The sequence below is a fragment of the Rhamphochromis sp. 'chilingali' genome (assembly GCF_963969265.1).
Source record: "Rhamphochromis sp. 'chilingali' genome assembly, chromosome: 15".
Taxonomy (NCBI): domain Eukaryota; kingdom Metazoa; phylum Chordata; class Actinopteri; order Cichliformes; family Cichlidae; genus Rhamphochromis; species Rhamphochromis sp. 'chilingali'.
The window spans coordinates 40,751-68,480 of NC_137942.1; the positions used below are offsets into that span (position 1 = coordinate 40,751).

At 41.7% G+C, this 27,730-nt stretch overlaps 1 protein-coding gene across 1 annotated transcript; it reads left to right on the plus strand.

Moving 5' to 3' along the window:
• The first annotated feature begins 2,370 nt into the window (after positions 1-2,370).
• On the plus strand, positions 2,371-27,730 carry scn4ab (sodium channel, voltage-gated, type IV, alpha, b). Its single transcript, XM_080904318.1, has 31 exons — positions 2,371-2,501; positions 2,776-2,954; positions 3,038-3,175; positions 5,163-5,296; positions 5,383-5,463; positions 7,244-7,372; positions 7,681-7,772; positions 7,926-8,198; positions 8,272-8,335; positions 8,423-8,564; positions 11,426-11,626; positions 11,695-11,803; positions 12,772-13,010; positions 13,140-13,211; positions 13,291-13,392; positions 13,942-14,298; positions 15,856-16,057; positions 16,149-16,390; positions 16,582-16,681; positions 16,831-16,985; positions 19,783-19,956; positions 21,135-21,257; positions 21,345-21,629; positions 21,804-21,857; positions 23,363-23,500; positions 23,581-23,685; positions 23,778-24,048; positions 24,179-24,800; positions 24,900-25,044; positions 25,123-25,200; positions 26,333-27,730. The coding sequence occupies exons 2-31, from the start codon at positions 2,823-2,825 to the stop codon at positions 26,681-26,683; spliced, it is 5,310 nt and encodes a 1,769-aa protein (XP_080760444.1). The 5' UTR covers positions 2,371-2,501; positions 2,776-2,822; the 3' UTR covers positions 26,684-27,730.

Here is a 27,730-nt window from a genome sequence, read left to right on the forward strand (position 1 = left end):
AAATTCAGACTGAATGACAGGCCCTACATTAGTCACATGACAGTCAGCTGTTTCATATTGGTGCTCTGTGGTCACACGCTGTGCTGTTTAAAGTCGATATAGTTTAAATATTGCTCACCGATTTACAAAGACTTAAAGACACACACACACCTTAGACTGTTCTTTGGGGAACAGGTTGTTATGATGTTCAAGTTGGTATGATGTTTAAGTTCCCAAATAACTGAATAAATGTTTCTTTAAAATGAAATGTGGAACAGCACCCCCTGCCTGTAGGAGGCGTCTGCAGCTGTAGTCTGTCATTCACTTCCTGCTCAAAGACCAACAGAGCCAAGAGGGAGACAGGAAATACCAAACGTTACTGAGCACATCCAACAGCATTCTGCAGGCTATGGTTACACACACACACACACACGCAGAGTTATCTGTGTTGTTGTTCCAGCAGGGTGTGATGATGTTGTGTCACACCGATAGAGAAAAGTCCTTCTGCTTTTAATGCATCTGTGGGTGTGTGCCCTCTGATAGTGTTAGTGTGAGCTGATTTATGTATTTTGTTCTCGGAGTCACTCAGACTTTCCTTTCCTTCCTTAAAGGTGTAAAAAAAAAGTTTTTCAGATAAACGGGATTCGATTGTGGACAAAGGAAAGCCTTTAAGAAGCTCAGTCAGCTTGATAAAATCTCCTTTTTCCTTTTCTGCAGCTGAATGTTTTCCAGGGAAGTTTATGAAATATTCTGGATTCACAGGCTGAAGATTTGTGCTGGAAAACTGCTTGTTGTCGATGTGAACACAAAATCAGAATGTCATCTGCATATAAACAGACTTTTTTGATCCGTGTTAGACGTCACGAATCAGGTCCTCATACTGCTGTGAATTCCGGCCTTATGCATTAACAGTGAGGTTTCACTGCCACCATTAGGACCAGAACACGATCAAACCATGTGGGGACTTAAGAACTTCTCTGGATGTCAGGTTTAATGAAGACCTCTTAGTTAGGCAGGCATTCAAATGACATAATCTTTTATTGATGGAAAACCAACATGCCAAAAAAACAGACACACTGGCAGCTAGGAAACCGACTTGAACTCTGGAAAATTACAAAATAGGAGGTACGATAAGCAGGAAACAAGATGATGTGACAATGGACTAAGGCAAACTGAGGGAATAAATACAAGAGCTGATGAGGGCCAAGGAGAGACACCTGGGAATACACACAGCTAAATCTAACAACGGGACAGGAGCTAAAGAATAACAAAGTCTGGACAGACGTCAGATTTAATCTATCATGAATTATGTTTATTACTATTAGTCATAATGGGTTTTTTACTTAAAATGGTCACTGTGAATGTAAAGTGATGTAAAGTGGTCTCTGATGCCATCTTGTGGTGAATCAAAACATTACTGTCTGTCAGTCTGTGTGTGGCGCCGGCTATCACCAGAACAAGAGGCTGAATGACATGTCACTGATGGACACACAAACATTCACACAAACACACAAACACATGCACACATTGACAAACAAAGACATATAAATGCACACACACACACTTTCAGGTTAAATCAGAGGACGCAGCTACAGCAGCTCTCACTGTAAGCCTGGTTTTGTGCCATCATCAGATTTTCTGTGGTTACATTTGACCTATTGTGCTTTCATGTGTTTGTATGTTCATGAATGTGCATGTGTGTGTGTGTGTTTTGTGTTTCCACAGCAGTGGCACTTTTAATGAGAGTTAATGTTTTGAGCTGAATGTTAACGAAGCTTTAAATGTGTTTGTTCTGATTGATGTTAGTGAAAGTTATTACATTTATTTTAAATCTGTTATTCTTACATGTGATGAAACAACATTTTAACACAGGTGTTACTTAGTGTTTGAGGTAATAATGAATTCTTTGGACTGATTCAAAGTGTGTGTGAGCGTCTCTATTAAGCTTCCTGTAGCCTAATATTTGTGGGAACCAGCAGAGTCACTGAGCTGACAGACGAGCTGGGAGACATGCAGTTTCTCTGCTGAGTCTACTGTAAAATGTAGTCAATCATCAGTGTGATCAATAGTGATGATTATATTCACTGAAAGAAGTTTTTATAACATGCTACATGTCGGAGTCACGGTGGATGAGTTTATATCCAGCTAAAATACAAAACAATGTAGGGGTTCAATGAGAGGTGAAGAGGGTATGAAAGAAAATCATGTAGAAACACTGAAAGGATGTGTGTGTGTGTGTGTGTGTGTGTGTGTGTGTGTGTGTGTGTGTGTGTGTGTGTGTGTGTGTGTTGGAATGAGCCAGGTCATCGTACTCACTGTAATTTTACACCCAAGGGTTAAATTGATGACTCCCAACAGCTGCTGGTGCCATAGTAACGCAAGGGTGGGGTCAACACCAGCAACACTGAAAACATGAAAGCTCAAGTGAAGTATAGTGAGATACTGCATTCTGATTTAATGTTGTAGTTTTGATTTAGCTTTACTTATAACTACCACATGACGGCAGGAAGCTCCGGCCCAAGGTAAAGACTCTAAAATATGAGAGAAAGTGTTGAGCTGTGAACAACATTTAAACGCTCCAGGCAGGAAGGTAGAACGTATTTTTAATAGTCACGTCATTTCAGATTACCAGTGAACTTTCTGATTGATTCTCGTAATTATTCACACTTTATTTACAGTCACATTTTTCTTGTGGTTCTTGTTTGACTTAGTTCGCTTTTAGTTAGTTTCACCGTGACATCATGGTGCTCCTTTCTAATGAAGGGCTTAAATCCCCTGCATTTTCTTTCCCTACAGGTGACAGGTGAACTAGGGAAGTTCAGGAGATTCTGCATGATGCCAACATGGCACCTCTTTTGCCCCCTATTGGTTCAGAGATTTTTAAACGATTCACACCAGCATCACTGGAGGAAATCCAACGGCGCCATGAAGCTGAAGAAAAGGAATGTCAGATAAGAAAGGAGAACAACATTGAGGTATATAATATACTGACTGATCAGCTAAGGATAAGTAATCAGGACTCTGAAAACATATAATCCATACTCTGGCTGTGCCACAGATTGCAGAGGAAGATCTTCCTAAACCAGCCAGTGACCTGGAGGCCGGAAAACCTCTTCCCCTTATATATGGAGACCCACCTCCTGAGTTTCTCAACACCCCACTGGAAGAGTTGGATCCTTTCTACCAGTCGAAGAAGGTGTTTTTGTTTAAAGAAATATATGTTTGAACATAAGGATGTCCATAAGTGTACAACACATTTCTGTAATTGTATTATCATATCTACGGCCATATGTTCTGAGCCCTCAGGTGAAGAGAGGAGCTGAACTGCCAACTGATCACCAATTGGTGGTGAGTTGGATCAGGTAGCAGGGGCAGATGCCAGACACACCTGGCACACCCAAATATATCATGGGGGTGTGCTGGAAATGTTCTACACCTTCATTGATTAGGCTGCTGCAAGGAGATGCAGCTGCAAAGCAGTTGATACCTCTCGTGATCCCTAATCAACATTGTGGACACCAGAGGGGAATAGAGCCACTGGGCCATTGGGCTTGGTTAGCCTGTGGGACTCCACAGGCAGCTGACAGGTACCGACAGGCGAAGGGGAACTCAGGCTATAGATGAAGCAAAATATCACAAGGGGAAAGAGGTGCTCGAATTAAACTGTTTATAGCAGGGTGGGTTGTTGCTTACTTCAGCTGACTTGGTCATAGAAAGGAATACTTTGAGGGCATCCTGAATCCTATTGGCATAGCTTCTGTAGAGCTAGCAGAGTCTGAGAACAAGGGAAGGAATTGGGCTTAGTTAGCCTATTACTAGAGGTGAGTCACTGACACAGTTAAGCAGTTTCTTGGAGGCCTGGCTCCTAGGGTGGATTAGGTTCACCATGAGTTTCTAAAAGCCCTGGATGTTGTAGGGCAGTCACGCTAATGGTAAAAACACAGCCCTTTTCTGCGGTGCCAAGGTGCCACGTTCCCAGCCACCATCGATGAGTCAGAGACCCCCGGGAGAATTGGTGGGGGCGCGGGAGATGTCGTCAGTAAGTCGGGAACTATCGCCTGGATGCTGAAGCTCCTGGTAGCCAGGAGAATGTGATCTGCTTCTTCTGCAAGTGAGTGGTAAACCTTCGCAGCCAGCAGTGCTCTCACTGTCAACGTAAATGAAGACAGAAAACCAAACAGCAGTGACTGAAGTTGGAGGACGAATGCAATTTTTTTTCCACACAAAGAGGGTTCCCGATGGTTAGGAACAAATGTAATCACATGGCAGGATGCTGTTAATGGACCAATTTTCAGTCAGGAGAACAACTGCAATAGAAGGTTAGTCATTAACATACTGCTGCATGGGCTGGGCTGTAGTTACATTGTAAGGTTTTAAAAACTGAGCTTAAAAAATGAATAGTAATGGTAAAATCCGAGAGAGGCCGACAGTGATCACTGACTGTTTTAGATTAAATAAAACAAGATAGAAAGAGAACACGCTAAAAACACAACAGCCTTAATAAATGCAGAGTAGTTTGGACCCAGAAGCAGGATTCATCAGGTCATCACTTAATGATCGGATATTCCACCCTCTGTGAATGGTTTAATGCAGTACAGTTGTTATTATTATCACTCGTCACATCCTGTTTATGACAGTTAAAATAAATAACATTCATAAGAAAATTGTCTGTGTAAACTGTATCTGGTGTTTATTAGGCCGATACTACTGTACTTTAATGTAATTGATAAGGATAGTACTCCAAGAGCCATATATTTTATGAGGTGGTACTCATTGTGAAAAGCTTGAGTAGTAAGGCATTCCTAGTTGACACACCTGCAGCACAATGTGGAGCTCTGGGATGGTTCCTCTGGATTGGCAGACTGGGAAGGTGGTCCCCATCATTATGAAAGAGAACTGGAGGGTGGATGCTCCACCTATACAGCGTCTTGAGTTTTCCTGGAATTGTTTATGTCAGGGTACCAGAGACAAGAGTTCATTTGCTACTAGAACACTGGATTCAGGAGGAGCAGTTTTTGTCATGGTTGAAACAATGGACCAGTTCTTTATCCTCTCGAGGATATTTGAGGTTGTGTGGGACTTTACCCAACCAGTCTACATGTTATCATTTGATACTGATGGTGAGAAACACCATACCACCTGTCTGCCTGTCACCTGTGTCTCACCTGTCTGTCTCTCTGCAGACCTTCATTGTGCTCAGTAAAGGAAACGTGATCTACAGGTTTAATGCTGAACCCGCCTGTCACCTGCTGAGTCCATTCAACCCACTCAGGATCTTAGCCATCAAGGTCCTCATTCATTCATATCCTTTACGATAGTTTGCACCCTACCTGCATAATGTCACAGTATGCCTTTATGACAACAGGATGACATTTTTTTTCTTACAAATAAAACTTTATTCAGTCTGTTCATTATGGTAACGATTCTGACCAACTGTGCGTTTATGACGATGAGTGACCCACCAGCATGGAGCAAGACAGTCGAGTGAGTTCATGCACGCGCGCACACACACACTCTCTCTCTCTCTCTCTCTCTCTCTCTCTCTCTCTCTCTCTCTAAAGTGACATCACGTTTCAGGTTATTGTGTGGGGGTTTTTTCATGTTTTGTGGCTGTCTGAGACCCTGGAGTATAATCGTGGGTGGGTCTCTGCAGATGTCTCTATGACACCACGTGACATGTTTATCAGTGAGCACAGAGATTCTCAGAAAGCTGAGAGAAAGATCCTGCAACAGCTGGAAAACGTGCTCTGTGTCATGGTCCTGGGCCATGTTGGCCCAGTATTCTTAGTTTTCTTGTATGTTTGTATTTTGTTCCCTATTTAGGCCATGTTTCCTGAGTTGCCCTGTTGTGTTGTTCCCTAAGTGTTTTCCCTTCGTGGCTTTTACCCCCTGTGTGCCCCTCTGTGTATCTGTGAGCCCTCGCCTCTCCTTATGTTTTATTCCATGTTTCCCCTGCCCGTTATGTCTAAGTTCTCCCCGTGCTCTCTCTCCCCCTGTGTGCCCTCTGTGTATTTATGAGCCCTCGTCTCCCTTTGTGGTTGTTCCATGTTTCCCCAGCCCGTTATGTCTGTGTTTTCCCCGTGCTCTCTCTCCTCCTGTCTGAACCTCTGTACTTCCTGTTTGACTCTGCCCGTCTCCCGTCAGTGTTATGTTCACCCCGCCCTGTCTCGTTATGGTTATCTGTGTCAGCTGTGTTCCCCGTGTGTTCCCACTTTCCTCGTTAACCCTCTGTGTATTTCTGTCTGCGTCTCCCTCTGTTCGGCGTCGCGTTCTCCCTCATGCTGTGTGTGATTCCCCCTGTGTTTCCTGGTGAACTTTATGTTAGTTTTTCCCAGTTTAGTTTTCCTTTTATCTTTTGTCGGCAATAAAGCTGCATTTTGAGTTTATCCCCTGAGTCCGTGAGTTTGCATTTTGGGTCCTCATCCTGCCTGCCACACAGCGACCATGACACTCTGAGGGAAATGTTTTGGAAAAAACCCTTGGACTACCCACGTTCCCTCTTTTGACTTCTTGTATTCCAGCAGCGATTCTTAGTCTCAGCAGCTTTGGTCATTTGGTTGTTTAGTTCGCCCCAGGCACGTGGTTACAGTACCATGTTGAAGTCACATGACACATAAAAACAATAATCAAACATTAAACTAACTGAATCAAAGTTTCTTTGATTTAAATCATAATTAAGTGTTACAGCTCTCCTTTACTTTCCTCGTTTCACTCTGCAACCTGATTTCTGCTGGAAGAATATATGTAAACTCTCATTTCCCTCCATGAAATGTGATAAGAAAAAAATCCTGATCATATTGTAAAACTTCAGCAGAGGAAATCCTGTTTAATCGTGAAAGTAAGAGCATGCATATATGTGAAGGCAACTCTTAGTTTGCTACAAAGCACAAGGACTGGGTGCTGAAGGTCACTTGGTCTGATGAGTACAGGTTTACCTTGTTCCAGAGTGATGGAGACATGAGAGTAAGAAAACAAGTGGGTGACGTGATGCATCCATCATGTACACAATATCACTAGTACCTGCTATACAAGCCAACCTGATCAGCTGAGTGAGATGGTCAGGTGATGAGAGGTGAAATGTCCTCACAAAACTGTCACTTTCTTTCCAAACTCCACCATGACCTGGATGACCGATACCTACACAGACATATGTAATGGTCAGAAATCCAGTGTTAAGTCCAGTTGGGGATTTTGCTGTGCTGCTATAATACCCTGCTGATATGAGTTTTATGTTTTTTATTTTCTCTGTTTCCTTGTTGAACAGATATGTGTTCACAGGCATCTACACATTTGAAGCATCTATCAAAGTTTTGTCTCGAGGATTCTGCATCGGAGACTTCACCTTCCTCAAAGACCCGTGGAATTGGCTGGACTTCATGGTCATCAGCATGGCGTAATAATCAATCATACATTTGATGTATTAATCAGACAGCATACGGTTCAGATGTAATTTTATTTCATTTTATTTGGCAAAATGAAAAAAAGAAGCCTCAGAAGCAGCTTTAACTGTAAAAGCAAAATATTTTATTTTAGATGGAAGCTATTTATATTCCATCTTCATAGTTAAATTTCAAACAACATTTAGTAATTAAAGGAAGATGATGCAAGTGACGATGATTAGAATGATTACAAAGGTGAAAAAAATTATGAAAATAGTGACGATGATAAGAGATGAAGGTGTTGATGATGTGTCTATTCCAGATATTTGACGGAATTTGTGGATTTGGGAAATGTGTCGGCATTGAGGACATTCCGAGTTCTTCGAGCTCTTAAAACGATTACCGTCATCCCTGGTCAGTGTGTGTGTACATGACTGGATTTTGGATGTTAAGTGCACCTAAAAAACAAAAAACGTGTTTAACCACCAAAAAACCAGCGATTTTCGTCTCCCTGTAGTGATGACTTTGATGTTTGTGATTAGACTTTAACACCCATCCAATCCGCAGGTCTGAAAACAATTGTTGGAGCTCTCATCCAATCAGTGAAGAAGCTTGCTGATGTCATGATTCTGACAGTTTTCTGCCTCAGTGTCTTCGCTCTGATTGGTCTTCAGCTCTTCATGGGAAACCTGAGGCAAAAATGTGTCCTGATGCCACCACCATTTCTTAGCAACCACACGTCAGACAGTAATCTTAACACCAGTTTCTATGGCAATGACACTTACAGCAACAACACGGGAAGCAGTAACTTTGACTTCTACGAGTACATCAACAACCCAGGTAGGAATACTTTAAGGGTTAGGATTAAGCTTCTCTGAAGAACATAGCTGTAACCCCAGTCTGTCTGTCACAGAGAACCATTACTACTATCCTGGTCATGCTGATGCTCTGCTGTGTGGAAACAGCTCTGATGCTGGGTATGTTAACATAATGATACAAATAATAGTAAATGGCAATAATAGTAATGTTAACATGAGCACAGATGATGACAACAATGTGTCCAGGGTCTGTCCGGATGGTTACGTCTGTATGAAGGCAGGGAGAAACCCAAACTACGGCTACACCAGCTACGACACTTTCGGTTGGGCGTTCCTGGCTCTTTTCAGACTCATGACTCAGGACTTCTGGGAAAATCTGTTCCAGCTGGTCAGTAACTCGCTGGTCCACTATAGGCTGTTTCCACAAACTGTAAAAATGGACACATCCTCCATGTAGAAAAAGCTGCATACTTTCCAATCAATCAGGAGCCATTTGGTCTCTGCGAGAAAGTAAACCGACTACTTAACTGGCTTTTGAGTTCACTAAACTCTTTCCTAATGAAAACTGATGTTTGGATAGAAGCAGTTCACACCAATTATCTCAAGTCACTTGAAAATCGACACCCTACAATATTAGAGAGCACTCTGCAGCAAAATGCTCTATTAGGATGCTGTTATGGCATTTAAGATAAGATGGGACCTGATTGTTTAAGACCTTGTATGTGAGGAGCATGATTTTAAATTCATAATAAATGTAACCCTCTCAGGCTCAAATTAAACTTTTTGTTGCTAATGCACAACCAAGTCCTGCAGTGGTACTTCTGAGTAAAACAAACTCATAAAATATGTATGTGGGGTAATCAGGTTGTTAGTTTTTAACTGTTGCAAATCGGCAACGCCTGCCTTGAGAGGGTAAACAGGGAGCTAATGAGGAGAAGCCAGTATGGGGGAAATCAGCTCTCTTTATCAATATAATGTGTCTGTGTGTGTGTGTGTGTTTATTGTAGGTTTATTCATTTGTAAGGAACCCCATTAGCCTCCACAACAGTGGTTTCATGTCTTCCTGGGGCCCAAACCATCGAATACAATCAAATTTAAATGTCTGTGTGTGTGTGTGTGTGTGTGTGTGTGTGTGTGTGTGTGTGTGTGTGTGTGTGTGTGTGTGTGTGTGTGTCAGCCTGTATGTACACAAACCTCTGCATCCAATTCTTGTTTTTTAAAGTGATTCATGATGTGTGACATACAATCCTTCACTGCAGTTCACCGATACCATCAAAAGCCCTAAAATACTATGAGATTCATGCTCATGATGAGTGGATGGAAACTTCTGGCCGATGACTACTCTACTGATGATGATTTAAAATATTACGTAGCTCCATCAGACCTGTCGTGACTGATTTTCACTTCAGTTCTTGTGTAATTTGGCATACTTCAGGCTTTTCACTCTGTTTCCCACAACATTGGTTTGTCCCTTGAGTAAAGAGCTTTGTATGAGTTAATGATTTATAGGTCAGAGTTCAGAGGCTCAATACACACAAGAAAAAAATTTCATTTGAAAATGGTCAGGGACAAGGACTGGATTGAAAATGGATGAAAAAACATCCAATGTAAAAAGAAGAACTTTGAAAAAGCTTGAAAAAACGTGAAAAACTATTGGTCAAGAGAATTTTTTAAATTACAAGACAATCTGGCTCCTTGGAAGAAACATATGGAGAACTGAGGGATGGCATTTGGACATTACATCCATTTTTGAGATACAGTCTGTTTCCTGACTTCCCATGATGCACTGCCATGTTACGTTTCATTCGGTTTCTAACTTTCTCAGAATTTAGGATGAAAAATATTTGTGTGACGTTTGAAATATTTGACAGCTTGAAACAGCATAACTGTAGATATAAACATCATAAAGAGAACAAATACACCTGTGTGACGTCAGCACAGAGAAGGGCCATTTACCATTTTACCAAATAAACACAAAATAAATGAGTGCAGAATTAAATGAGAACATAAACAGGGCAACAGTGTCATACATAGGGCTGCTCGATTATGGCAAAAATGATAATCACGATTATTTTCACTGAAATTGAGATCACGATTATTTGACGATATTTATTTAACCCTTTAAGACCTACTATAGAACCAAGTCCACCAGAGCTTATATTATTTTTTTTACATGCTGTAGTGCCATTTGTGGGAGCATTTCAAGTTGCTATACATCAATACAACTGTTATAGCCCATATTTTAATAATATGTATGCATTAAGTCCATAGTAATTACATAAATTGCAAAAAAGTGCAATAAACTACAAAAAAAATTGAAAATCGCTTTTGTTTTGTTTACATATATTTCTACTTGGAGAAATTTAAGAGGTTTATCCCTCAAAACTTTAAATACAATAAAGTTGCAAAAAATAGTTTCCCACCACAGGAAATTTATTTTGAGTGTCTTCATAGTTTTATTTTGGAGATACAGCAATTTTTATATATTGCAGGAAAAACAAAAAACAATCCTATGATGCAAATTTGCAAAGAAAACAGCATGTGCATCATTTCACTGTGGGAAGTGTTACGAACAGCTGATAGGAACGGCAAAGCGTGTTTCTGGAATATTATGTTTTTGTTCCTGCAAGCGCTTTTTATGCAATTTTTGCAAAGCTATATGTGGAACGAAACCGTGACCGAGGACAAGCTGATGGCATCAGATGTAAGTACAACTCCTCCGGTTTCATATGCAAAACAAATTATTGCGCTAGCTTACACGGTTCAGGTTCTACAGGGATTTAAAAATAGTTACGCAAAACGGAGCGTGCTGCTCTGACCGGCTTTAAAGGGTTAACAATGACTTTAAAAAAATAATATAAAATAGTGTGCAACACCACTGAAGTTTTTTTTTTTTAAACTCTCTTTTCAACCAACGGCAGTCACTCTCCAAATAACTTCTGCTTAGCTTTCCGAGCTTCCCTCGGGTCCTCTTAATCAGCGGTCTCCAACCTTTTTTGCGCCACGGACCGGTTTATGCCCGACAATATTTTCACGGACTGGCCTTTAAGGTGTCGCGGATAAATTAGGGAGGGGCTAATAATCGGCTCAGTCATTTTTAATGATCGTTGAAAGCCCAGATCGTAATCGTGATTAAAATTCGATTAATTGAGCAGCCCTAGTCATACATCTTATATATTATGAGACAAACCAAGAGCCAAAGCACATACAGCAGTTCCGCCCACCTGTCCTTCTTTTGTTTCTATGCAGACTTTGCGAGCCGCCGGTAAAACCTACATGATCTTCTTTGTGGTCGTCATCTTCCTCGGGTCATTTTACCTCATTAACCTCATCCTGGCTGTGGTCGCCATGGCGTACGCCGAGCAGAATCAAGCCACCATCGCTGAAGCCAAACAGAAGGAGGAGGAGTACGCTCAGATCCTGGAGGCGCTGAAGAGGAGAGAAGAGGAGGTCTGATCACTGGCATGAAAACTTGCACAGGATCATTTAAACACAGCTGAATCTTTGTTTCATTACAGCAGGCAACCAGGACGGCAGAGCTGTTAGAGGATGCAGACCCAACACTGCAGAAGAAAAATTCATCTACAGATTTAAACAGCCACAAGCTAGAGCACAATGCAATGGAAGGTACATACACCTGTGTCATGTTACCTCTAACACAGAGCCTGTGGGATGTCCTGTCATTATGACCAACCAGGCCAAACTGTTCAGAGGTAGACGTTGAGCACCTTGCGGGAAAAACGAAGCTGGTCGTTTTCATTTGAATGGTCCCTATGTAAAGTCTCTTTAAAAGCATTTTGAAGTCTCTGGTAAAATCTCTGTGCTATACTAACAGTGTTCAGTGGCTCTGTGGTGTAGTGGTTAACACCTGGCCTTATACGTGAAAGATCTTTGGCTTGAAAGTGAAAGGAGGCACGAAATTCATCCTCAGTGAGTCCCAAGTTAGCATAAACCCAGATAAACATGAGGGTTCAATCATCCATCTGTCTTAAATCACAGCTGCTGCAGCTGAAAATACCAACCTACAGTGTCCAAATAGCATCATCTCCAATGTTCATAAATGTCTATAGTAATTGTTCAGCTGCTTTCAAATACATTTGGTCTAAAATGTTTATAGGCACATTAATGAGCTCAAATCAATTACAGCTTTCATGTATTTCCCACAAACAGCAGAAACATGTTAAACCAAAGGTTGAATTTAACTTTGAGCTACTGCTATGCAGCAGAAGGTGAAATAAACAAAGACTCCAGAGGAGAGATTTAAACCACAGTGGTAATGAGTAATAGCTACAGCAAGAACAAGGGAGATGAAAATTAACCTTCTTCACCTGGAGATAGAAATTCAGTCTAAATTTTTAAACAATCTCACTTGACTTCTGATCTCTGGCTTGTGACAGTATGCAGGGAAAAAGCATAACACAAACAGAAAGCCTTCACTGTACTTATAACCTCTGTGAAGCTCTTTGTCTTACAATGAACACTGCATAAATCCCATTTAATTGGTCTGTGACATTTGTATGTGATATGTGCACATCTGGACCTTTAGAGAAAATCTCAATAAAGCTCATGCTTCACCAATCAGCTGTGACTTTCAGAATTTGAGGATGACCAGAGGCCGTGTCCTCCATGTTGGTATGTGTTCGCTGACATCTTCCTGAAGTGGAACTGTTGTGGCTGTTGGCGATGGCTCAAGCAGTGGCTCTTCATCATTGTTATGGATCCATTTGTGGACCTCACCATCACCATCTGCATCGTCCTCAACACTGTCTTCATGGCTATGGAGCATTATCCAATGACAGAGGAGTTTGAGGAGCTGCTGAGTGTTGGGAATCTGGTCAGTGATAGAGTCATACAATGTGATCCTGATTAGATGCATTCAGCTCACATGAATGTTACACTCTGTTAAACACAGTAAAGATCTTAACATATTTGGATGTCTGACCCCTCACCTCTAAACCCCCAGGTCTTCACAGGTATCTTTACAGCTGAAATGGTCCTTAAGCTTCTGGCCATGGACCCGTATTACTACTTCCAGGTCAGACTTTGCGTTTGTTTACTGATGATTCACAACTGTTCCTATAGTAACATTTTTGTACTTTTTGTCATGGCTGTAGGTGGGCTGGAACATCTTTGACAGCATCATTGTCACCATGAGTCTGGTTGAACTGGGATTAGCTAACGTTCAGGGCCTATCAGTGTTACGCTCATTCCGACTGGTCAGTGCATCCTCATCATTGTCATTACCATCATCACTTACTCAGAAAGTGAATGAAAAATGATATTAGAATCAGAATCAGAATCAGAATGGGGTTTATTGCCAAATGTTGAGCAGGTTTACAACATTAGGAAATTGCTGCGGTGCTTCAGTGCAAACATAGTGTCATAAATAGCACTTAAATAGACATGGAAAAAAATAAAAGTAGGGATAAGAATTAAAAGTGCTACGTGGAAAGATATGTGCATGAGATATACATGAGATATATACATGAGAATAAGAATTAAGAGTGCTACGTTGAAAGATATATACATGAGTGCAGGTGGTGATCAGTGCCAAACATGGAATGATGCAGTGAACACAGCGTAGGGTCATGTGTTAGTGGTGGGAACAGTCATATGGTTATTGTTCATGTGTCCAACAGCAGAGGGGAAGAAACTGTTCTTATGGCGAGAGGTTCTGGTGCGAATGGACCGGAGCACTAATGGACCAGATATTAGTGCTAGTCTGTCTTCTCACCCTTATCTCACATGCCTCTTCACCTTTACAGATGCGAGTATTTAAGCTGGCCAAGTCCTGGCCAACCCTGAACATGCTGATAAAGATCATCGGGAACTCGGTGGGGGCTCTTGGGAACCTGACTCTGGTTCTTGCCATCATTGTCTTCATCTTTGCTGTCGTCGGCATGCAGCTGTTTGGGAAGAACTATAAAGACTGCGTCTGTCGCATTGCAGAGGACTGTGAGCTTCCTCGCTGGCATATGCATGACTTCTTCCACTCCTTCCTCATCATCTTCAGGGTGCTGTGCGGTGAGTGGATCGAGACCATGTGGGACTGTATGGAGGTGTCGGATCAGACCATGTGTCTGATTGTCTTCATGATGGTCCTGGTTATTGGAAACCTGGTGGTGAGTATCTGACTAGAAAGTGCTTTTTCCCAAATCAGTTTCTTATTGTTTCAGGTTTTGAAAGTCAAAGGTATATGGTGACATTTACAGAAAGGCAAGCAAAGACGATAAACCCAGCGTTTTTGTTTTAACACAAGCCTCATCAACCATTCACAGCAGATTTTTTTTCCATGCTCTTTCTATCTAACATTCACATGCATTGATGCATCAGAAATTAACCTGAGGTTAGTATCTTGCCCAAGGAAATTTGTCATGCACATTGGTGCACATTGGTGCACTGGTGGTGAGATGCTAAACAAACCTGGTGTACCCAAACATGAGGGTGCACTAGGAACGTCTGACAGAGGCCCAAATCCAAAAGCTCTTCAACTCCCACCTCTGGCGGAGTTTTTAAGGCATTCTAATGGAGGTTGGTGACATTGAGTTCCATTAGATCATGTTCCACACCTCCACACCATTGCTGTGGTTACTGCAAGGGGCTACGGCTGCAAGGGAAACACGGAAGATCAAGGGAGCTGTCAGGCTAAAGGAGGTGTCTTATTGGGCTTGGTTAGCCTGTGGGACTCCAGAGGCAGCTGACAAGTGCTGGCAGGCTAAACGAATTGGGCTCTGACAGTGGCTGATGCAAAAACTTGGGCGTGGGACGAGTTTGGTGAGACCATGGAACAGCACTTTTTGACGGCCTCATGGCGACTCTGATAAACCGTCTGATGACTCACACAACTGGTCCGTGGCTATGCCCCTGGGGTGGACAAGATTTGCCCTAAGTTCCTTAAGACTCTGGATGTTGTGAGGCTCTCTTGGTTGACACGCCTTTGCAATGTTGAGTAGAGTCCTGGGACAGTGCCTCTCATTTCCCTTTGTGAAAAGGGGGAAAAGAGGGTGTGCTCCAACTACAGGGGGATCACACTCCTCAACCCCCTGGGACTCACTCTCCAGTATCTATGTCGGGATACTGGAGAGTGAGTCTGTTCATTTGTTGAATTTTGGGTTCAGGAGGAACAATGCCATTTTTCTCCTGGTCACCATCACAGGATACTCAAGGGATGTGGTCAAATGCCTTCTCCAAATCCACAAAAACACATAAATAGGAATTATGAGTTGTACATTAGCTTGCCACAATTGCTTTGAGGCTGTCCAAAAGTGCTGTTCCATGCTCTCACCACACTCAAGTTTTTTGCATCAGACACTGCCAGAGTCCAACTTCATTTGAGCTGACTTTGGAGCTCCACAGGCTTGCCAAGCCCAGGCCAAGTAGATTTAAATCTGCTTCCAGAGATGATAGCTAAATGCACCCACAAGATGCCAGTAAATCAAAGGATGACGTAAACAGGCAATGAGAGAAGCTTTGTGACAGAACACTGAGATGTGAGGCGAGAGACAGCTTTCATGTTTTGGTTTAATTGATATTGATTTATAGGTTTTACTGAGCAAGCAGTGCCTGTCTTGCATTCACTGATAAAACTGTTATTTTTTCATTCTGAATGTGTTCCTAAATTAGTTTCTTCTTATTTTAGGCCATGAATCTGTTTCTAAAGCTTTTCCCTTTTGTTGCAGGTCCTGAATCTGTTCCTGGCCTTGTTGCTGAGTTCTTTCAGTGGTGATAATCTAGCAGCTCCAGAAGATGAAGGAGAAAACAATTTACAAATCGCCATAAACCGGATTAACCAGGCTGTGGCCTGGACCAAGTTCTGGATCCTGGAACACATCTGGGCTTTAGTGAGAAATAAGAAACAAGTCAACCAAGACCAGTCCAGTGGTACAAGCCATGTTTCAGATGTTTATTGTTTATTAGTGTTATGTGTAAAGAAAAAAAGCTTTAAATTGGATTTAATGTCCATTTACTTTAGCAGTCAGTTGTGAGGAAGACGACACAATGATGAAGGAGGTATTACCTTTGACCTTTGTGACCTCAGATGAACCAGAGCCCCATGACAAAGCCTCTAGCTTTAACCATGGCATCCTGACCAGTAACTACCATACCATTGCATCCCTGCGGGTCCCAATAGCCGAGGCTGAGTCCTACTTTGACATACGTGAAAATGAAGAGGAAGAGGAAGATGACCTGGATGGAGAAGAGAAGTACTCACAAGTAATCCCTGTTATTGTTCCTTTCTATTCTATGGACCTTTTTTCACAGCAGCATGATGCAGTAGCTAGTATAGGTAAACACAGGTAATTTAGGCTCTGCTCCTGTATTAATGTCATTAGTGTTGGATTAGTTTTAGTAATTATGTATTAGTGTTGTCTTTATCAAAGTTTAACTGCTCTCTTTTTGTTCAGGGCAATATGTCATCAGTCTGCAGTACTGCAGATTTTCGTCCTGAAGTCCCAAAGGAGGAAGATGAAGAAACAAACACGCCTGTGGACTGCTGCAGCGACAGTAGGCACATGCATGCGTTCATAGACACACATTAGCGTTTGTGATTATAAGGTGAAGCGTTCCTTGTGGACCGACTGCAAAGTTAAATGTGTGCTGTGATTTCATTGGCCAATTCAAACACTGCATTTGTTTGTTAATTGATATTTCAGAGTTTTACAGTGGCTGTCCACTCCTGGACATAGACACTTCCCAGGGCCGTGGGAAAGTCTGGTTTAATTTCAGGAGAACTTGTTTCACTATTGTAGAGAACAACTACTTTGAGACATTCATCATATTCATGATCCTGCTGAGCAGCGGTGCTCTGGTAAAACCTTCATTTCTTCTTCTGAGTTTTTTATGTTTTGTTCTGCTTGTAATATTTTTGTTTTTTTAATCCTCATAATTCTGATTGCTGCTCAGTTTTCTCAGTGCTGATTGGTTTGTTTTGATCATGTGACTGAGCAGGTCAGAAATGACTGGTTCGTATTTGTACAGTGATTACTAACCTGTGGAGACAGTGTGGGCAAGCACATGTTGGCTACTAATATGTCTGCTTCAGGTTTTACAGGTGAGATATAACAAATACCCCTACATGAACACACGACAACTCAAAGAAACACCTTTTAATCAGCATTCAGCATCAAGTCAATTAAACTTTTATGAAGCTCAGTTTCAAGCTGCTTTCGTATTATTGAAATTACTGTTCCTGGAACACTAGAGGATCAACAATTGACTGGCCCACACGCTTGCCTAACCCAAATGTGATAGAACACAACCGGGACGTTATGTTTCAATCCATCCAACGCCACCAGGTGGCACCTCAGACTGTCCATTAGCATCATCTTATCAGAAAGAGGCTCTGACATTGTCACCCATGCATACAACACAAACTACGGAGTGCCATTTGTTGGTTGCTGCAATAAAATTTCAGCAAAATAGACCAGCCTGCTGCATCCTTTTTTTTAGTTAGATTTTCAGGATGTTGTCTGTAGGTAGGTCTGGGATGGCAGGTTGTAGATGCGTCCTTGATCGAACACTGCTGATTTAAATGGCTAAATGACCTCCTCAGCATGTCGTGAAGTTCTCCAGAGGCCTGGTAATGAACTAATCATGTGATTCAGGTGTGTTGACCCAAGGTGAGATCTAAAACCTGCAGGACACCGGCCCTCGAGGCCTGGAGTTCGACACGCTTGATGTAGGTTGATAATTTTAATTTCTATCAAACATTGTGGCATCCTTTCACTTCTAACACATTACCCAGCTCTTATCGGTACAGATATCCAGTGTGGTTTTTTTCCAACTGAGGACTAATGTGTTTTCACAGTGGTCCTCTAACTTTTATGAGCAGTGTACAAAAATGGGTAAGGTTCAAACTTTACTTTTTCACTATGTAAAATGTGCAACTGGAACTTCTTGTTCAGAAACGGATTATTCTGCACTTCCATTCTCCTTTTCATTTGAGATGATTAGGCTTTAAATAAACTCAGAATTTAAATGACAGGTTAACCGAGAGGTCAGGTTTGAATGCCTGAGTGAGTGACATGATAAACTCTTAGTGTTTGTAACAAGTGTTCTGATGGTGCCATCACCATCAGTTTGCTGATGTCTGAAACTGAAGAGAAATACCATCTTAATCTTGAAAATACCTTTGCCTGGAATACCTGGAACTACCTTAAAATACCTGCAAGATACAATCCAAAGTGACCTGTGAGCTCTTTGGTGTGATCAGAATGGAGGCCTTTTTTTAAAAATAACTCGCCGTTTAAGACAAAAAGAACCAAGTCCTTTACTGTTGAGCCATTTTTTTTGTATTTTAGCAAATGAGTTTGGTAAAATTATCAGAGGAATAAACTAAAGCAGTATAAAACTGTTTGTGTCTATCAAGTGTAGAAAGTAGAGATGGCACGATACCACTTTTTTATGTCCGATACCGATACCAATATCATAAATTTGGATATCTGCCGATACCGATATGAATCCGATATAGTGTTTTTTAATCAACAAAACTGTTTTTTAAATATCTTGCTGCATTTTGTATAAGTTCATACTCAAGTTTAAAACAACAACTACACTAAAGCTATTCTGTTATACCTGTATGCAAAAAAAAAAAATTTCATAGTTCAGCAATACTGATCAATCTAATAAACTTAAACCTACACCATCCTCCCTATTCTGGTATTTTAAAAAGTACTTAAAAAGTAATAGTTACTATATACAATAATGGACTTCTATACATTTTACATCAGATTAAAACTTTGGGTGTCAGATAATTATTTATTAAAAGCTAGACATTTTAAATGAGAATAAGAAAGAAAAGTATGTCTTTGTGCCCCCTTTTCCCTGTTCATGCCCTATCGGCCCCCCTGGCTAAACTTTGCTAGATCCGCCCCTGGAAAGTTACCAGCCGTCAGCTACGTAGAAAAAGATCCTGGTGTAGAAAGTAATAATAAATAAATTCTAACAACAGCTGATCAAGCTTAAACGTGCTGCTGTTGTTCAGCCGCTGGTTTCCTCTTTCTGGTGCAAAGTGGGCCAAAAGCAAACAAGAGACACGGACTCGCGACAGAAAAGCCGATCAGCTGATCATTAAGCAGTTTCATGATTGAAGTAGCAGCCGGAGAGCGAGAGGCAGTCGCTTGTTAAGCTTAACGTGGGAATGCTTTACAAACATTCAGAGATGGACTTACACACTTGCTTTACTTCTCTCGGGGATAACTTTGTCGGAGATGAAATGCCGGGTTGCTAGCGAAGCTCCAAATGCTATCCAGACCACCGACAGGTCCCGCATGCCACAGCCGCTCTATCACGTGATGCATACTGCTCCGACGTGCTAACGTTCTGAGGTGAGTTACGGCGTGTTGCAAGTTTTGTGAGGTGCTTTCGTGATATTTAATGGATCGGATTAAATTTTTTATTTTTCTCCGATATCCGATCCAGTAATTTAGGTCCGTATCGGACCGATACCGATACGTAATATCGGATCGGTCCATCTCTAGTAGAAAGCACTTTAATCTTGTTGAAAATGTCTGTGTTGGTTTATTTTAATAAATATCACTCTACAAGCAGATGCACTACACAGTGAACTCCTTTCCATGTGGTGACTAAAGCTGATTTGAAAACAGGCTTTTGAAGATATCTACATGGAGCAGCGTCGGGTCATAAAGACGATCCTGGAGTATGCGGATCAGGTGTTCACCTACGTGTTCGTGGTGGAGATGGTTCTCAAGTGGGTCGCCTATGGATTCAAGACCTACTTCACCAACGCCTGGTGCTGGCTTGACTTCCTCATTGTAGATGTAAGAACAGAATGGATGATTACCAAAGATGCTGTTGATGTTTATCTTTTGTTTTTCTATGATACAACTGACAGACATTATGAAACATCCCAGATTTCTATAAACAGGAATGTGAACACGGGAGGTTAAAAATTCTACTTCAATTTCACTGAATCAACAACAGTCTGCCTGTTTGACCCACACAGCATTCAGTCACTGTTCCTAGTGTTTTTGCAGCTTAAGTTAAACACACAATGCTTCATGTACTTCACACTTGTCTGCCAGTCCCCGATGTCTCTAAAAAAAGGAAAAGAGTTCATCAAGCTCATTTCCGCCACCTGGAACTTTCCTGGCACTGCCCCTTGAGCCCGCGGCACCACCCCTCCACTGGAGTGGAGCTAAAGACCTCTGCCTTACCTCCACATATTTTAAACAAAACGAGGGTTTCTACAGACACAAACATGGATGTCCATGGCTCCCTGGTGTCTCCCCAGACACTTGCATATAGTTTAATAAGGAGAGATCATTAGAAGGATTTGAACATAATTTATTGATGTTCAGAATTCAGTTTGAGGTATTTGGTGGTTCGACTACAATGGCCCATCACAGCAGAACGGAATCCCACTGGTGATAGGGATTAGGGCTGGACCCCTAGGAATCTTGACGCTGGTGGTGGAAATGAAGATGGAGACTTGAATGGAGGCTGAGTCATGAGAGGTGTCGATGGGGAGGAGGAGGGTTGTACCAAGGGGTCTGCAATGGAGTGGGTACACAGTGAGATTTATAGTACCCACAGCAAAGGCTGATTGGCCTGAAGAAGGTTGGACAAAAGATGACTGGACTAGAGCAGTGATGTCAAAATCAGCTGCACAGTGTGGGAGAGTAAATGAAAGCCTAGATTAGCCGCAATGCCGGGAAAACAGACAGATATGTGACTACAGATATTCCTTATTGAACTTGTGCATAAGCTTCATTAGGGAGACTCCACCACAGTAATAAGGACAGGTTTCCATTCCTCCAGGTTCATGTCTAAACTGCTAATAAATCTGAATATTTCATATAGACTTCTGTTCATGCACAGCTTGTTTTAAATCAGAACAAAGTGTTTATTCTGGGGTCCTCACACCCTGTGGCGTAACAGTCTACTTTAGGAGGACATTAGTACTCTGACTTCACCACCAGTGTCATTTGTCTTTCAGGTGTCTCTGGTGTCGCTAACAGCAAATATCCTAGGATACTCTGAGCTGGGAGCCATCAAGTCCTTGCGGACCCTAAGAGCTCTGAGGCCCCTGAGAGCCCTCTCCCGCTTTGAGGGGATGAAGGTGGGGCTAGCACATGTCTACAACCCTGTCAAGAGGGTCTCAGGGTGCTAGTAAATTTGTGTTTGACTGGTTGCTTTCTCACTGCAGGTGGTGGTTAATGCTCTGGTTGGAGCAGTCCCATCAATCTTCAACGTCCTCCTTGTGTGTCTGATCTTCTGGCTGATTTTCGGCATCATGGGCGTGAACCTGTTTGCAGGAAAGTTTTATTACTGCTTCAATGAGACATCGGAAGAGTTGTTTCTCCCTGAGAGGGTTGACAACAAGACCCAGTGTTTGGCTCTGATTCAGGAAAACTTCACTGAGGTCCACTGGAAGAACCTGAAGATCAACTACGACAATGTTGGAATGGGCTACCTGTCTCTGCTGCAAGTGGTTAGTCTGAACACCTGTGACTTCACAGAGAAATAACCCAATAGATCAATACAGAATAATTCTACTGACCTCACTGATCAGATATTGCTGTCATGATGTTTTGTGGGTCTTTACCTGCTGATTCTTGCAGTAGATGAACAGCTGAAACTGATGTTCAGGACTTTTGTCTTTCAGGCCACATTTAAAGGCTGGATGGATATCATGTATGGAGCAGTAGACTCAAGAGAGGTCAGTTGTACTGAAACGATTACTGAGACTGTGCTGATACCGATGCACAGATCTCCTACTTGTGAGCAGATTTGTGTATTTAAAAATGAAGTCTGACGGAAAGGGACGAGAATTTTTCATGTCAGAACGTTTCGTTGCTTCTGAGTTATTGTGGTTAGTCGGGTAAACCTAAGAAAAACATTTAAGCCATCACAACAATTTAGCTTATTTCATTTTGTTGGATTCCTAAACAATGCCCTTTAGGCGGGAAAGGAAATCAGATATCTAATGGCAACCAGTGTTGGGGAGTAATGGAATACTACATGTACTGGTGTTACGTATTTAAAATACAAAATATGAGTAACTGTATTCTGTTACAGTTACCATTTAAAAGATGATATTCAGAATACAGTTACTTTGTTGAAATAAATGGATTACATGGCGGTCTTTTCCTGTTTCATATGTTTGGCTATGCTCTCTCTATTTTTGGTAATTCCACGCCGGTGGAAACCCAAACAAAACACGCATTATGAGGCTCAAATGTCTATGTCTCTATCTCGCGGCCCATGTCACCTCTACTTGTGGTCCGCATAATAACGTGAAGAAATATTATTTTAAAATGTATTATTCAAAAAATGATTTAATATGAATGCAATAGCAGAGTGTTACAGTCATAGCCCTAAAGAATGTAGCCTGATGGGCAGTGTAGTCTGTGCTGCAGGGAGAATGGACTGCCATACCCGTTATGTGTCTGTGAGCGCGAGGAGGGAGAAAAAGGAAAGGTACGAGCTGTCATCGAGCAGAAACGGGAGCTGGAAGCATGTAAATATAATAATAACCACTGCAGCCAAACAGAGAGCCTGACGAGCCCAGCTGTAAGTAAGCTATTAAGACTCGACTGTACACCGTGTTCGTGTTTTCCTCTGAAACAATAAGCTCTGTTGGAGCAGTCTTTCAACGCCTCTCTCTGTCTCTCGCTAGCAAAGTCGACCTAGACAACAAAGTAAAGCTAGTTTTCAGCTACGAGCCCGACACGAACCCGACGTATTAGCCAGAGGTCCCTTTACTACGGTTCGGAGCCGCGGACCTGTTTTATATACGCGTGGAATAGTTTTCTATACGAGATCGCTGCAAAAAGTGCAGCCTTACCTAATGTCCACCTACTGTTACTCATTTATATTAAGATTTAAACATCTAGTTGGTGTGACGAGTAACCTTCAGTAATAGTAATAAATCACACAGCAATAGGACATTCATGTAGTTGTAAAAAGCATGATAATATATTAAGTAATCCAAAGTATTCAGAATACGTTACTCTCATTGAGTAAAGTAGCAGAATACGTTACAAAATACATCTTGGGGCATGTATTCTATAGTGGAATACATTTAAAAAGTAACCTTCCCAACACTGATGGCAACACCCTAACCCCTGAAATAGTGTCCCCAGAGAATGACATCACTCAACAGTTTTCATTCTCACCCTAACCTTTATCTTGGTTACCATGGTTACATTCTTGGGAGCGTAGGTGGAATCCCAGCCAATGTATGAGGACAACCTGTACATGTACCTGTACTTCGTCTGCTTTATCATCTTTGGCTCATTCTTCACCCTCAACCTTTTCATCGGAGTCATTATAGACAACTTCAACCAGCAGAAAGCTAAGATAGGTTTTTACTCACTGACATCAATCATTTATTACTGGATTTCTATTTGCCAGCTGACTGTGTGTTGTTTTTTCTTTACATGGGAGGAGGTGATATTTTCATGACAGAGGAGCAGAAGAAGTATTACAACGCCATGAAGAAACTGGGCTCTAAGACACCTCAGAAACCTATCCCACGGCCTGAGGTCCGTTTGATTACTCCCTGTGAGCAGAAAACAGGATTTAAACATTTGGGATGGAGCAAGATTTAAATGGTTCCTTTATTTTTTGTGTCCAGAATAAGTTTCAGGGTCTGGTCTTTGACTTGGTGACCCAACGTTTTTTTGACGTTCTCATCATGGTGTTGATCTGTCTCAACATGGTGACTATGATGGTGGAAACAGATGAGCAGAGCAAGGACAAAGAAATCATCCTTTACTGGGTCAACCTTGTTTTCATCATCATCTTCTCCACAGAGTGCGGTCTAAAGATCATCGCTCTGCGGCAGCACTACTTTGCCGTCGGCTGGAATATCTTTGATTTTGTGGTGGTTATACTTTCCATTGCAGGTGAATCCATGTTTGAGGAAACTGACAATATTTAATATTTTTGTTTTTTAATTCACACGTTAATAGAAGAATCTCATACTTTCTTTTCCCTTTCCACCTTCTTTCTTTTTTCCTTCCTTCCTTCCTTTAGGCCTTCTCCTTGCTGACATCATAGAAAAGTACTTTGTATCACCTACGCTCTTTCGTGTGATCCGATTGGCTCGTATTGGCCGAATCCTTCGTCTTATTCGTGGAGCCAAAGGGATCCGGACGCTGCTCTTTGCCTTGATGATGTCCCTTCCTGCTCTCTTCAACATTGGTCTCCTTCTCTTCCTCATCATGTTTATTTTCTCCATCTTTGGTATGTCTAACTTTGCCTACGTGAAGAAGGAAGCGATGATTGACGACATATTTAACTTTGAGAACTTTGGAAACAGCATGATCTGCCTCTTCATGATCACCACATCAGCAGGATGGGATGGACTGCTAAATCCCATCATGAACACGCCCCCAGACTGCGACCCAGACTTTGAAAACCCAGGAACGACTGTCAGAGGGAACTGCGGCAGCCCAGCATTAGGCATCGTTTTCTTCACCACGTACATCATCATGTCCTTTTTGGTGGTGGTTAACATGTACATTGCCATCATCCTGGAGAACTTCAATGTAGCTACAGAGGAGAGCAGCGACCCACTGTGTGAAGATGACTTTGAGATGTTTTATGAAACCTGGGAAAAGTTTGACCCCGATGCCTCACAGTTCATACATTACAGGTGAGTCCACCTGTGTTTTAGTCTGGCTCTAATCTGAGATGTGGTGTTCTCTAAAGACCTGTAAGAGTTAAGTTCTGTGGATTCTAATGTGTTCCTCAGTGAGCTGTCAGACTTCTGCGATGCTCTGCAGGATCCTCTGAGGATTCCCAAACCCAACGCTGCCACCCTGATCCAAATGGACCTGCCTTTGGTACCCGGAGAAAAGCTGCACTGTCTGGACATACTGCTTGCTCTCACTGCACAGGTAACCTCACCTGCTCACATTTACAGCTTATTCTATTGGATCTTTATTATATTATACTATATTATATTACATTTATAGGTTTTAGGTGATTCCGGGGCCATGGATGCTCTAAAAGGCAACATGGAAGACAAGTTCACAGCCAACAACCCATCCAAGGTTCTATTCTATTCTATCATAAAGTCTTTACCAGTGTCATGTACAGTTCTTGGGAGAGTTTGCACATGGGCATATTTAAGTACCAGTAATTGGTTTCCTTTCAGTACTGCTTTGAATTTGTGTAGAAGCTGTTATTACATCTGAGACCTGTTTATAGCTTAGCTTCATGCTTAGCTTGTCTAAATTTTTATTTCATGTTGAGATGTCTAACGGTCACACAAAGCTCTCATATATATGTAAATGACAAGTGACAAATGAATCTGTGGAGAAATCTTTGGAGAAAAGAAAAAAAATGCAAAAAACGTAAGTATGTTTGATGTGTCAGTCAGAATGAGTATGTTCTTTGGTCAGACCAAAGACCCAGATAAACAATCTCATAAAATCAAAACTTACATGTTCTGGCAACCAGAGTTAGAGTTAGGATTGGTGTCTAATGAGGTTAAGATGGTTAACCTCTGTGTCACGGCCTTTAAGCTTCCAAACAGAATAATCCAAGAAAAGGCCTGAGGTGGCAGCAGGTGGTTTGTTTCAGAACGCACTTCCAACGTGACTCTTTGAAAAATATATGCTGTTTATTTCTTGCAAAATTATGAACCAAATCATTTCTTACAACTTATAAAACAAAACAAATTTCCCAAGTGTGGGACTAATAAAGGTTATCTTATAAACAAAAGTTAATCTAATTCCACAAGTTCACAGAGTGGTCAAAAAATCATTTTAAAAACGCTCCCGTCTTACCAGCTGACAACAAGGAAAACATTTCCACCAAGCATGCTCTGAGTTAATGCGAGGGTCCAAACAACTTTTCCAAAATTAAACTTTTAATTACAGACTTTAATAGCGAAATAGCTTAAGTATGTTATAATGGATAAAAATTATGATTCACAAGAATTCAACAAAAATGGCCACAACACATTTCTGTCCTGATGGGAAATGAAGAGACATTTTTAGAAGGCGATTCGTGGGCTCTTCATGTGTCGGTGAACATGCAGCAGATCAAGCTCAGTGTTTTTGTAACAGAGCAGCATTTTTATCTGTTCATATTCAGTTTCTGACAAGCTGTCAAAAACATTTTTGACAGCTTGTCAGAAATATTATTTGTCTCTGATGCTGTGATCATTATGACATACAGGAGTCATATGAACCAATCAGCAGTACTCTGCGGAGGAAACAGGAAGAGGTAGCAGCGACAGTGATCCAGAGAGCGTACAGGAAGCACCTCCTTCAGCGGGGCAAGGTCAAACGGGTATCCTACAAATACGGAGAGAAGCTGGACGGACGACAGGACAAGCCACCAGAGACAGAAGCAACTCTTTCTAAAGGACTGAGTCAGCCGTACAGCGGCAGCCACGAGCAGACGGCTTCAGGTCAGGTGCATCCCACCCGGGTAGAGCTTCAGAGCGAGTTTGTTCTCCGCGCCGCCCCGCCGTGCAGCACTCATGAGTTTGTTCAAGATGAGAACCTGAGGGAATCTGTCGTGTGACAGCACACCTGTTCCTCCAGTTTCTCCTCTCACCTGTGGAAGCTGCAGCTGGCGTTCTTTCTACAAACTCAGCAGAGACTCTGTTTTTCCGGTGTGTTCAGAGGTTAACACCTTTGTTAATGCCCTGTGTGACGTCAAACTTTGCAGGTGACCCTGATTATTGATTGTTTCTGAGTCACCTCGATCGACTCAAATGTTATGATGGATGTGTTTGATATTGTATCTGAAACTGCCTGAGACAGTACTCATTAATTCATAACAGGCATGTGCTACTAACCTGAACCTAAGAGCTGACAGTCAATGAGAGTACAGCATGTTAGCAGGTGAAGAAGTTCTGGTTAAAGTAGTTCAAATATAACCACATGTTTACCTATTTAATTAACATTTCATCAACAAAAGACTCAACCTACAAGTTGTTTGTATTCCCAGTTCTTAATACTTCCAGTTTGTTGAATGCAGCTGCAGGTGCTTTCTTTACGCAAAATCAAAGCTTCTGCAGAGTTGATAAAACGGGAAGTGTTGTTTTACTGACTGAGGCAGCTTGTTTGCTGTATGCTGACACTGTTCCTGATTGGTGAACATTTCTGACACACTAATGACATAAAAGCAAACACCCCTCAAAGACTGCTGCACACCTTTTTAATAAAACATGTCCATGTACCTGGAAATGAAAAGAAATAAAACTGTTACACTGAAAATGGACAGCCAATAGGAACAGGCTGTTTTTGTGATGTAAACAGTGTTTATTCACTGAAGAAGAAGAGAAGTAATTTCTTTTTTCTCTTTTTATGGACTCTGCTGAGTTTCAGTGATCCTAAAACCTTTGTCTCTTCTCAAAATACATTTATGTTGTTTTTTTACAGACTTCACTTGCAGGTGAACTTTGTCAAACTGTCTTCTTGTTGTTAAGAAACTTTTGCTTCATGTGGTGGATGAGTCTCAGCCATCTGAGTGGTCAGTTGGATGGAGGATAGTTGTGACCTGCAGTAAAACAAAGCTTCTGTAAGTGTTGTCATGACGTTTATGTCTGTACATATCAATAAAGTT